Raw genomic sequence first — 12224 nt, 5'->3', positions numbered from 1 at the left:
TTAAACTTATGAGCTTCAAAATGATCATCTATGATGCTGCTCACTATTTAAAAAAAACAAACATTTATGATGTTTAATATGCGCCAGGCCCCAAGTTAGCTCTTGGAAACACAAAACAGCTTAGAACTATCTTTTAGGAACTACCTTTAGAAATTGTAGCACATTCTTTTTGGTATCCTTGGTGGTGAAAAACCTGTGTTCTTCCCAGGCAGAATTTACTTTTGGAAAGAGACAAAGTAATTCAGGATCAAATCTCGTTATGCAGTAATGATCAACCAGATAATACCACTCACTGGTTGAAAGTGATTATAAAGTAATGAGCCTGATTTTCAAGTGTAGCACATAAATCTCACTGATCTTTGTTTCAAAATCCCTCTGTGCTTTCATCTAGCCTTTCGTCCCCCTCACAGAAGGCAGTCCTGCTGCTCTTCAAGGGTAACCTCACCAGCTGTGCCCTTGGCACCACTCCTCTCAAATGCTCCTGGTGCAAGAAAGCATAATAATGGTCAGTCGCATTCACCCACTTAATAGTCTCAAAGAAACCACTCCTTTAAAGTTTTTTTTTGGTACATTATTATTATTATTTTAATATAGATCTGTAACTTCAGTTCCAAGTACCAAGGGGGGCCAGGGCTGGCCTGAGTGGGGCCTCATAGTGCGCTGGAGAAAGTGACCGGTTTTTCTCCATAAATAAGACAAAGAAACCCTGGGGATCTGGAGAAGGATCTGAGGCCATTAAACTGCAAATTCCAACTGAAAACAAAGAAGCAAAGGTTTCTTTTTTGGTTCTTTTAAATGTCTAAAGAGAATAAAATTAAGAAAAATACAAATCCATTACAAACACTTCTTATCTGTGGGGGAAAAAGGTACAAACGCCTTTTTCTTTAAAAGCCTAACATAGTAGAAAACATGCTGAATGCAAAAATGCCCTATGTGATCTCAAAAAGTGATAGAAAAAATCAAATCACCACTTCTAGATGGTATGTGCTACCTTCTTAAACCCCATAACTGCACTTTATTAAAAGGCTTCAATGTAGCTACAAATTAATGAGACATGAAGCTACTGAAGGAAATAAAAGTTTTTATAAAATTGAACTCATCAGCTTAACCCAAAGCTGAACCTACTTCTCTTTAATCTATTTTGCCCCCTTGCCTGGACTACTGCCATCTTTTCCTAACTCACGTTCCTTGTTCTAGTTTCACTTTACTTATTCCAGCTTGAAAATGGTTGTCAACTCAAGCCTCCTAAATACTGCTTTGCAAATGTCATTCTCCCGTACAAAACCTTTCAAAAGTTCTAGCACCAAACCCAAAGTCCTCAGCTTGACCACCGAGGAAATCTGGTGACTGGCAATCTGACTCCCACATACCAATCTCCTTCCCACTATATCCTACCTCCTGGGAGTTTTATCCACAAGCCATGAGAACACTCCTATGTGTTTTTCCACCTCTACACACACAGTGTTTCCCAGGCTGCGATTCTCTCTGCTCGGACTGCTGATCTCTCTCGCTGCTAAGGCACTGACTTTTGTTTAGGGCCCAGGCCAAGTTCAACTATTCCCATGGGCCTGTCCCATCCTCTCCAACTGTCAGTAATTCTCCTCCTTCTCCCAGATAAACATGACACTTACTACCTATATCGCATTGCATTTTCTTCCTTGTTATTTATTCATCTTTCTGGGTATATTACAGGCCTGTTCAAATAGTCTGCATTCTTATTTGTATTTCTACTACATAGTATCACGGGCAGGTTTTCCTGTTGGGGTGCAGAGTGGTATTATAATCACATAATTCATATGTAGCTGTCTACAAATTGATACATCATAAGTTTAGTAATATGTATCTTACTTTTTTATCAAAAAGGATACTTGACTGCCCACAGAACCCATGAATAATATACAAAAGCCAGTCACGATGCACAGTATTTTTAATTATATCCAGAAGTTCACCATTCCATACATATTTCATATAAGGCTCACTACAGATGCCAAATACCCCTGAAAAATAAAAGTCTGTATCAGTCCATAAACACATAAAATATTTTGTATCAATTAAAAAAAAGGTTCGTATCAGAAAGATATGGAAATTGGCTGACATTCAACTCATTTTAAAGTTAACTTCTGTTTTTAACTTCAAAGTAACATGCTTGGTTAACAGCATTGCCATTTGCAGTGGATATCATTCCTATCATGTCCAGAACATTGTGTTGATTCTGTAAAAAGTCAAAGAAATCCCTTTTCTGACTTGTGAGAGTTCTTAACTTCAGAGAAAAGAAAATGACAAGGAAATTGAGGGCATGTTACAAATACATAAAGACAAGAGGTGGTGGAAGTAGCGGTTGAGCACATGGCTATGGAGTCAAAGTTCCTGGATCCAAATCCTGGCTCTGCCTCTCATCAGCAGGGTGACAGGCATGATCAAGAGTGTTACTCACCCAGCGCGGCACCTCTGTTTCCTCACCTGTACCACGTGGTTATTGTAAGAATGAAATGAATTAATAATGCACATAAGGGGCCTAGAATAAGCCTGGTGTATTACAAATACTTCCAATACATGGCGTTTGTTATTATGTCAGGCCTTTTCTCTACAAATAAATTAATTTCATCAAACATAATTTTAGCATATCCAGATAAATGTATTAAAACAGCAATGAGTTTTACAAAACTTACATGAAGTGAAAAATTAAAACTATAAGATAATAGCTTAAAAGACTGTAACGGTTCTGAATAGCAGTTAATAAAGACCATCTTTTTCGTCAAAACATGATCTGTTAAGAGTATTTATTTATACACTATACTACACTTAGGTTTGATTCATAAAAACTAAACTTTCTCTGCCCTTTCAATGCATTACACAAGAGAATTAATAATAAAGACATCGATAGGAGTCCTGTTTTGTCACTTACTCTGTGACTTTAGGCAAGTTACTTAATGTCTTTGAATTTCAACTTTCTAAACTAGAAAATGATGTTAATACTACTCACCTCAAAGATATTGTTCACGTTAAATAATACATGCAAAGTATCTGACATGCAGTACAGATTATTTTAAAAATTTACTGCTTTCCTTTTCAACCTACTTCCATACCTTCTACTCTCACTCCCTGTTTCTTATCAGTTTACCCCTCTGTGATGAGAAGAATCTCACCTTCAACAAAGATGTATGCATGCTAATCACCAGAAACTGTAAATATGAACTGTTACATTACATGGCAAGAAGAAATTAAAGCTGAAGATGAAGTTAAGGCTCCTAATCAGGACCTTGAGACGGGGAAATTATTCTGCATTTTCTAAGTGGGTCCAATGTAATCACAGAGTCCTTGTAAGTCAAAGAGGAAAACAGGAGTGTGAGTGTCAGGTAATGTAATGTAGCCTTAAAGATGGAAGGGAGCCATGAGCCAGGGGATGAACGCAGCCCCCAGAAGATGGAAAGGGCAAGAAAACTGATTCTCCCCTGGAGCCTCCTGCTGACATGCTAATTTTAGCTCACTGACACCCACTGTGGACTTCTGCCTTCTGTAAGATGATAAATGTATGTTGTTTTAGCAACTAAGCTAGGTAATCTGTCACAGCAACAAGAATAAACTAATACACCCAATTATTCATATCTGTCAAGTAGAATTGCTCCAGAGATGACAAAAAATTAAGTAGCACTGGAGGCTTAATTCAGATCCCAGAACAGATATTGAAATTCAGATTTTGGATGGCATTTGGGGCAAATTCAGGGATACTTTCAGCTTTTGCATTACAAATTGTGATATTCAGAAGTGTTGCAAGCAAATATTCAAACACACTAGCTGTCTTGCCCTCTATCTGTCTCTAGTGGTATAGGTTACCACCAGAGTGTCTGAACCAGGGCAAATGTATGTGATCTAATGATCTGGGAGTAGGGAGGGTGCCCTGGGTTTCACCTTAGCTCAAGTGATAATCAATCAAGTAAACTAACAAGAGTCAAGGGAAATGCCAGGGATAAATTCAGTTTAAGTAACAGCCTAAACCGTTTTAGAGTGGATCACAACCTTTGGCAAACCATTAACAGAACACAGCCTCTTTTTGAGAGTGCTGCAAGGGCAGATCTTCCGGGACTACTTTAGATTGGATTCTACCTCTGCATCCACATGTTCATCACTATCATTGAAGTTGCACAGAGCAAGGAACCCAAAGACACTATTGACTTACTTTCCACAGTCAGTTGAACACAGTTAAAGTGTCTTAACTATTGAAATGATTCCCTTACAATATTCACATTAGCAATGCCTCTAGCTTTAGAGTGCTAGACCAACCCAAGAATCTGGCAATAAAGGTACTGTGTGACTGGTTTAGTTCAGGATCTCAGGGGCACTCTGGGTGAGGCAGTGAGTGGCCCTACAGTGTCTTACAGCAGTCCTGCGGAGGCAAGACCTACACAGGACTGATGGGTCAAGCTGGGACCGATCAAAGTAATAACGACCTCTGACCTGCTGCACTGATTCCTTGACATGGCCGTATGATCTTCATTTCCAGGCCTCTGTTCCCTACTTAGTTTAATTCTATAAAACTAGCATTATACCTACTAAGCAGAGTTTTTATGAGGATTAGAGATATTACATGTAAATGTCTAGCACATAATAGGCAACTCATGGTAACTCTTTTTCAAAACTCGGACCATAACAAACTGGTCTCTGTGAAGGAAAATAAGGAGTCTGTATTATCTAATATTTTTTTAAAAATCCATGTAAACTTCACCTCTGCACACCATGTAAAAGTCTACGCTTGAATGTATTCAATAAAAAGTACATGAATAATTACTAGAAAATGTCAGCATACAATTTTGTGGCTGGCCTACAAATGAAATTACATGGTGACTAATAGCTCTATAAAAATGAATTGGTCAACTTCACATATCCAAAACAACCCCACGTAAGGACAAACAGCAAAGAGGGGTGGACAAATATGAGGGAAATGTGAGTGAATTTAATAAGATGTCACTTCATGGATACCACATTAATATACATTAGATATGCCAAGACCACCTACCGCTTCCACCTTGTGTAATTAATCCTTCATCTTCAAAGATGTCAAAGCTCTCTTGGCGATTCTGGGTCGTTTCTGACTTTAACATCTCCAGGGGCATTCGCAAGACAGTGAGATTATATTGAAGTGAGTGGGACAAATCATAGCTGTAACTGAGAACAGAATTGAAACTTAATAAGAATTACAAAAGCAAAGCATATTTCAAGGTCTTGGCTCCCATACAGAATTAAAATCTGTGAACTAAATTACTTAACACCTGTTACTTTATTTGGAAGCAATGCTATTCAAATAAGCACTGTAAAACACAGCAAAATATAAATGTAATTGGAAATAACAACCTCACTGCATGACCAGGCATCTGCATGACTGGAAATATACAATACAATGTCAGTAACCTACATTCTTTGATTTGTACAATGTGTATTTTTTGCTTCATACTAAAATCAGTCTAAGTTCATGGTCTTTCATAGCTTCTATGAATCTGTATGGGGTTTTACAGATCTACAATATCCACTGCAATACTGCATAGTTCTGTACCCTAGTTTACCCAACAGCAAAAATAATTATATTAATTATTAATGGTGGTATCATAACTGACTTTGTAAAACAGAAATAAGCAAATAATATAGGCCATTACAGTGAAACATGTTTTAGAAGAGTAAAAGGCATTTCAAAAATATAACTGTCTCTGTGCAAATTAAATTTCATTACAATTTTGATTTCACATAATACTTTTTAAATAAGCATCTCTAGCACTCTATATATATAGCTAGAGATATTTTTAAAGTATCTATATATAAAAATATACAAATATATTTATACTCTATATTTATAGAGTATTTATATATGCATACTCTATATAAATATCCATATATACATAGAGTGCATATATATACTATACATATGTATGTATAGTGTGTGTGTATATATATTTCTTACGTGTGAGGGGGGCTTTCCAGCTTTTACTGGAAATTCTAAAGAAGCCTAGCTATACACTTTTAGCACAGAATTTCAGAAGGTATTTTGAATACTTCATACAAATTTGTTTTTAAAGTATTTTAGTCATATTTTAAAATGGCTACAATTCCGTCTGGAGAATCACACACATTATTTTAATTATCATTTCTTTATATAATTTGATTGAAATTGATTTGTTTCATCTGTGAAATTCAATTGTATCACATTTGCTTGATGGATCCATTCATTTTAACATCTAATCTCAAAGGGATAAAGTTATATTAAGAAGTTGGTTTCTGATTTTTAACAATCAATTCTTTCTATTTAAAACAATCCCTTTATTCTAGAGATTCTTAAAAATATATTATAACCTTTTTAAAAGCCTACTTATGAGGCACAAAAACTTTAACCTACATGTATTTACTTATAGAATGATTTGATCACAACTCAGTATAAAAATACAGACAAAATTGAGAAATATGAAGCAGAAGAAGGCCATTTCTAATAATAGCACTGAGCTTCAGTAATAATTCACAAACACTACAAAGTTAGGCATAAAGACTGAAAACTAGAAGATGGCAAAAAATACAATGGAAATATACATTAAATAAATGTTTGTGGAAGTAAAAACTATTTCTTTAGGAGCCCTTCACTCCACTTCTGTTAAAATAATCAGCTTCCTTCAGGTTTGCATCGATAAAGACATAATTCACCCCATGTAGTAGACATGTTTTTGTTTCATAAAGAAACAGTTAACTACATTAATAATTTAAAATAATTTTTTAATGCAAAGCACCCTATCAGTAGTATATAACACCAACAGCTACAAATGCTCTAGGTCCTCCTTTAGTCCTTATGACTCAAGCCCTCACTGTGTTCTATTTTCAGTCTGGATATCATAGCTGATAGAATTTTCCATCTATCACAACAATTGTATCTATCAGGCCCACATACTGGTCACATCAATGGTAGTAAAATACTTATCATGATGTTGTAATAATTTACTTGACTGTTCTTCAGTTATCAGTATTTGGGATGTCCCTGGACTATTTGGTTTGCTTGTCTGGGCTATTATAAATAGAGAAGCTATAAATGTCTCTTTACCAATGGAGATTTGTATTTTTGCTCCTGGTTATTTTCTTAGGACATATTTTCATATACGTTCAATGCTATATTCCTTCTCAGGAAACTGTCAATTTACAATGCCACCAGCAGTACATCAGTATTGCAACAGTTCTTCCTACTTTTAACTTATTTTTACCTAATTTTGCCAGATTATTTACTAAAAGTTGAACCATGAAATTGTTACAACTCTGTATTAGAGGCTGACTGTAAATTTCATTTTTGTAATTTAAGATTACAAAATCAGAATATTTCTTTAAAATACATTAAGTCCTACCTAAAACAAAGATGATTTTTATTATGAGAATAAACATCTTTTAATTTATCCATTTGGATTTTCAAATATAAGATTTTTAAAAGGAAGAAACAGCTATATTTTAATGCTTTTACATAAAACAAGTTGACTAAAAAGAAACAGAAGTACTACTATGTTCTCATTCTGTTTTTACCTACTGGAAAATAATATAAAAGTTTATGTGACTGATAGGAGCGAAACTAACCTCAAACTTACCTGAAGTAAAAATTGCTAGATAGGTCCACATTTTGAAATATTCGTAGATACCTAAAAAAAAACCAAAGTATATTTTATTTGTCCAATACTATTATTTCTCACAGTTTAACATGTACCCATATGTACATTTATATTTGTAAATATGCTCTTAAAGCTGAGGAATTCAAGCCATATCCAGAATAGGGATTACATCTGAAGCAATTCTAGGTCTGTTGATCATCCCTTTGGAAACCTTTAACTTTATAGTTTGTTCCTTATCACTGATTGTGCCAGTGAGAGGCAAAGTCATGCATCTACACGTGTGGGGCACAGCAGACTTTGGGCAAGACAGAAGTAAATGCTGTTTTTGCTTTTACAATGTGCTTTGCAAATGCTTCGAGGATGGAGAAAGGAGAGCAACAACAAGAAGCACAACATGGGTCACCACAATTTTAAGTTGCTAAGTTTTTACACCAGAAAAGGTATAAAATAAAATGTTCACATTTCTGTCTCGCAGGACTAATAAATGTTCACATTTTTAAATATCTATTTTGACCTTTTTAAGATAAATAACAAACAACTTAAAAAGTTAACGTTCCCTTTAGACTTCCCCAGTCCTGTTCTCTCGCTCCAAATGCAACCATTTTCCTGTCACTGATATGAATCCTTCCAGTCCATCCATCTCTTTACTTTCGTCACATTAGAGCCATCTTTAAATAATATATAGCATTATATTATATATTTAAAATACGTATGCAAATCATTACAAACTTTGTATACTATCTTACTTTTTGCTCTCATTTTTTGAAATCTAGTTACGTTGAAAGTTATAGATTTAATTTGTTCACTTTAATCAATGTTTGGTCTCCATCATATACAGTCATCCCTCGGTATCTGTGGGGGATTAGTTCCAGGTCCTCCCTCAGATACCAAAATCTACAAATGCTCGAGTTCCTGATATAAAATGGCATAGTATTTGTACATAACGCACAATACACATCTTCCTGTACACTCTCAATTGCCTCTAGATTACTTATAATACCTAATACAATGTAAATGCTATATAGTAATTCTATTATTGCCGTACTATATTGTTTAGGGAATAATGACAGGAAAAAAGTCTGTACATGTTCAGTGCAGACACAATTTTTTTCAAGTATTTTCAAGCTGTGGTTGGTTGAATTCACAGATGTGGAACCCATGGATAAGGAAAGCCAACTACACATGACACACTTTATCCATTGTCTGCTGATAGACCACTAGGTTCTTTCTAGTTCTCCACTATAAGATACAATGCTGCCAAGAGCATCCTATGCATGTTTTCCCATACACATGTATAACAGTTTCTCTAGGGCACATATGTGGAAACAAGAACCACTGTGCACTGCAGATTAACGTGCATTTTCAATTTCGCTAGAACTGCCAAAGTGTTCTTCCAAGTGGTTAAAATATCACTCCAACTCATAGTATACAACTCATTTCCCACATCTCTCCTAACATTTGATGACGGCAGATACTCTGATTATTCCCGAACTGACTAATGAGAATAAAAAGGTACCTTTTTAATTTGCATTTCCCAAATTACTAGGTAAGGTTCAGAATCTCCACTGTGAGTTGCCTGTTCCTTTTAATCATTTTTCAGTTAAGTTGCTTTTTTTTCTCACTGATTTGTAGAAATTCTTCCCACATTCTTCCCACATTATTCTAAATAATAATCATCGTTATGTTACAAATATCTACTTTCAGACTGCTGCTTGTTTCCTAAAATTTGTCTAAATACATTTTGAATATTTATAGTATCAAATATAGCATTGTTTGCCTTATGGTTTATCCATTTGTATTTTGTTTGTAAAATCCTTTTCCATACCAGGATTATAAAAATATTTACCTTTATTTTCTTAAAATTATCTTCGTACTTCTGGAATTGCTTCCTGAATATTATCAGAGAATGTAATCAAATTTCATTTTTGTCCAATTGGAAAACCAACACTATTTATCCCATCTTTCCCCCAATGACTTGTAATGCTCACTCTATCATATTCCAGTTTGCCATATAAAATGGATCTTTTTCTAGGCTTTCTCAACACTGTTCATTGACCCCCATCAATTCCTCCACCACTACTTAGCAGTCTTATTTACTATAGCTTACCACCTGATTATCTTAATTACTATAGGTCTTACCATCTTGTTGACTTTATCCCTTCTTGTTTTTCTTGTTTAAATTGTCTGGACCATGCTTAGATATTTGCTTTTCCATATGACTTTTAAAATCATGTCAAGTTCCATTCTCAAAACATCCTCTTGGAACCTGGATTAATGTGACATTAAATTTAAAAATTGGCCAGGCCCTGTGGCTCATGTCTGTAATCCCAGCACTTTGGGAGGCCGACGTGGAAGGACTGTTTGAGCCCAGGAGTTCAAAACCTGTCTGGTCAACATAGAAAGATCCTATTTCTGCCAAAAATACAAAATTAGTCAGGTGTGGTGGCATGTGTCCATAGTCCCAGGTACTGGGGAGGCTGAGGTGGGAGGGCCACTTGAGCCCAGGAGTTCAAAGCTGCAGTGAGCCAAGATTGCACCACTGCCCTCTAGCCTGGGTAAGAGCGAGACCTTGTCTCAAGAAAAAATATACATAAAAATTAATTTTGGAGAAAACTAACATCTTTAAGACATTAAGCCTCATCCATGATAAAGGGACATCTCTCCAATTAATTAAGAGATTTTAAAAATATTTTAATAATGTTTTAAGTCTTTTCCATAAGGTTTTGTATGGCTTTTATTATATTTATTGGCAGGTACCTTATAAATTTTCTAGTTCATTATTGCTAGTGTGTGGAAATATTACTGGTCCTTATATGTCTTACATGTCGATCTTTTCTTTTTTGTTCTTTTAATTTTTTTTTTTTTTTTTTTTTTGAGGCAGGGTCTCACTCTGTCACCCAGGCTGGAGTACAGTGGCACAAACATGGCTCATTGCAGCCTCAACCTCCTGGGCTCAATCCTCCCACCTCAGCTTCCCAAAATGCTGGGATTCCAGGTATGAGCCACCATGCCCAGCCATCTTTTCTTAGTCACCTTACTGAACTCTTTTATCAGTTCTGAGAATTTGTAGATATTTTCAAACTTTCCAAGTAGAAAATGATATTGCTTACATAATGCCATTAATTTTTCTTTTCAAGCTTTGTGGCTTATTTTTCTAGTCTTGTGGCTCTGCCTAGGGCCTTCAGTATGAGGCTGAACGTTAGTAGTGACGGCAGATATCTCTGTATTGTTCCTACCTTGATTAAAAGTAATGATTTTGAAGTTTCACTTCTAAGAACAATTTTGGATATAGGTTTTTAATAGGTATCATTTACCAGATTAAGAAAATCTGCTTATATTGCTAGTTTGCTAAAACCTTTTATCATACTGAGTATTGAATTTTGTCAAATATATATTCTGCAAACATTAAGAAGATAATTTTTCCAGCAATATTTTAATGTGGTGAACTGCTCTAGTACATTTTCTAACATTGATAACAATCATGCATTACAGAGATAAACATTATGTATGAAATGTTTACCAGTACTGTATTTTGTTTTCAAATATTTTGCCAATTATTTTTGCTTAGATGCACTATTGGATAACAGTCTTATAAGTGTTAAAAGTTTTTCCTATTTAGTAATATTACTTCAGTTTACCTATAAAAAACTATTAATATAATTGTATCTTATTCTGAATAAATCCATTTACTACATGTTATTACTCATAATTTTGCTCTTTAAAGAGATCCAAATCACTATATACAATAACATAATTTGTATTGCTATTCTTGGCTAAAGTATCATAAAGATGAGACTTACAAATAACATTAACTTCTTGAACTTTTCCTATCCCTGGATTTGCATGCTCTGGTCATTCTGATTCACTCTTAGTCAATACACTATATAGGCCTTCCTATAAGCTGTATGGGATATAACGTTTTTCAGTTAGTACAAGACAAAAGTGTACTCTGATAAACTGTACTTATTCTCATCTGAAACCAATTATTTTCTAATAACCCCCCTTCCAAATCATCATCAAAAGCAGCATCACAAGGGCCCAGAAAACCACTGTCTAAGATTGTCTCAAGTAACAGGGCCGCATCACCTTTAAATTTTGGTTCATGTACTGGAACACTATAAAAGTACAGGATATAATTAAAATCTAAACTGTTACCTATCCTAAAAACTTATAAATATTTCTTTGTTCAATTTTAATCTTCATAATATTAATTCAATTCAACCTTTACAATTTTATCAATTTGTTAATAGCTTTTCCCACATTCCCAAGGTTCCAGTAATTCTTCCAAAACTTTTGAACATTTCAGATATACAGAAAAACTGGGGGGGGCCGGGGGAAAGTACAATTAACACCAATATGCCCTTCTTCTGAATTCACTTTTAGAGCTCTCTCCTTAAACTCATACACAAACATTATCTCTCTTTAAATATACATTTTATTTTTCTAAACCACTTGACAGTAAGTAGCAGACATCATGACACTTCACTCCTAAATATTTTAGCATGTGCCTATTAAAAACAAGGACAATCTCCTCAGTAACCACAAACCATTATTATCCTCCAAATTTAAATATTGATTCAAGATCACGAGTAGGTAGTCCAC

At 34.9% G+C, this 12224-nt stretch overlaps 1 protein-coding gene across 7 annotated transcripts in view; it reads right to left on the bottom strand.

The window, feature by feature from the left end:
* FIG4 (FIG4 phosphoinositide 5-phosphatase) overlaps positions 1-12224 on the bottom strand; it is a 128808-nt gene that overhangs the window by 80271 nt on the left and 36313 nt on the right. For all 7 annotated transcript variants that reach the window (XR_012433346.1, XM_074036862.1, XM_005551566.4 and 4 more), the window contains 3 exons: positions 7602-7652; positions 5015-5163; positions 1869-1997 (listed from right to left, as the gene is read on the bottom strand). Coding sequence is in view for 6 of the 7 variants with exons in the window: in XM_074036862.1 (XP_073892963.1) it covers positions 1869-1997; positions 5015-5163; positions 7602-7652 (329 nt within the window). In the remaining variant the exon portion in view is untranslated. The remainder of the gene's footprint in view (positions 1-1868; positions 1998-5014; positions 5164-7601; positions 7653-12224) is intronic.

Source organism: Macaca fascicularis, chromosome 4, assembly GCF_037993035.2.
Source record: "Macaca fascicularis isolate 582-1 chromosome 4, T2T-MFA8v1.1".
Classification (NCBI taxonomy): Eukaryota; Metazoa; Chordata; class Mammalia; order Primates; family Cercopithecidae; genus Macaca; species Macaca fascicularis.
Note: the sequence above shows the minus strand (reverse complement) of the source record. Positions and strands in the feature narration are given on the sequence as shown.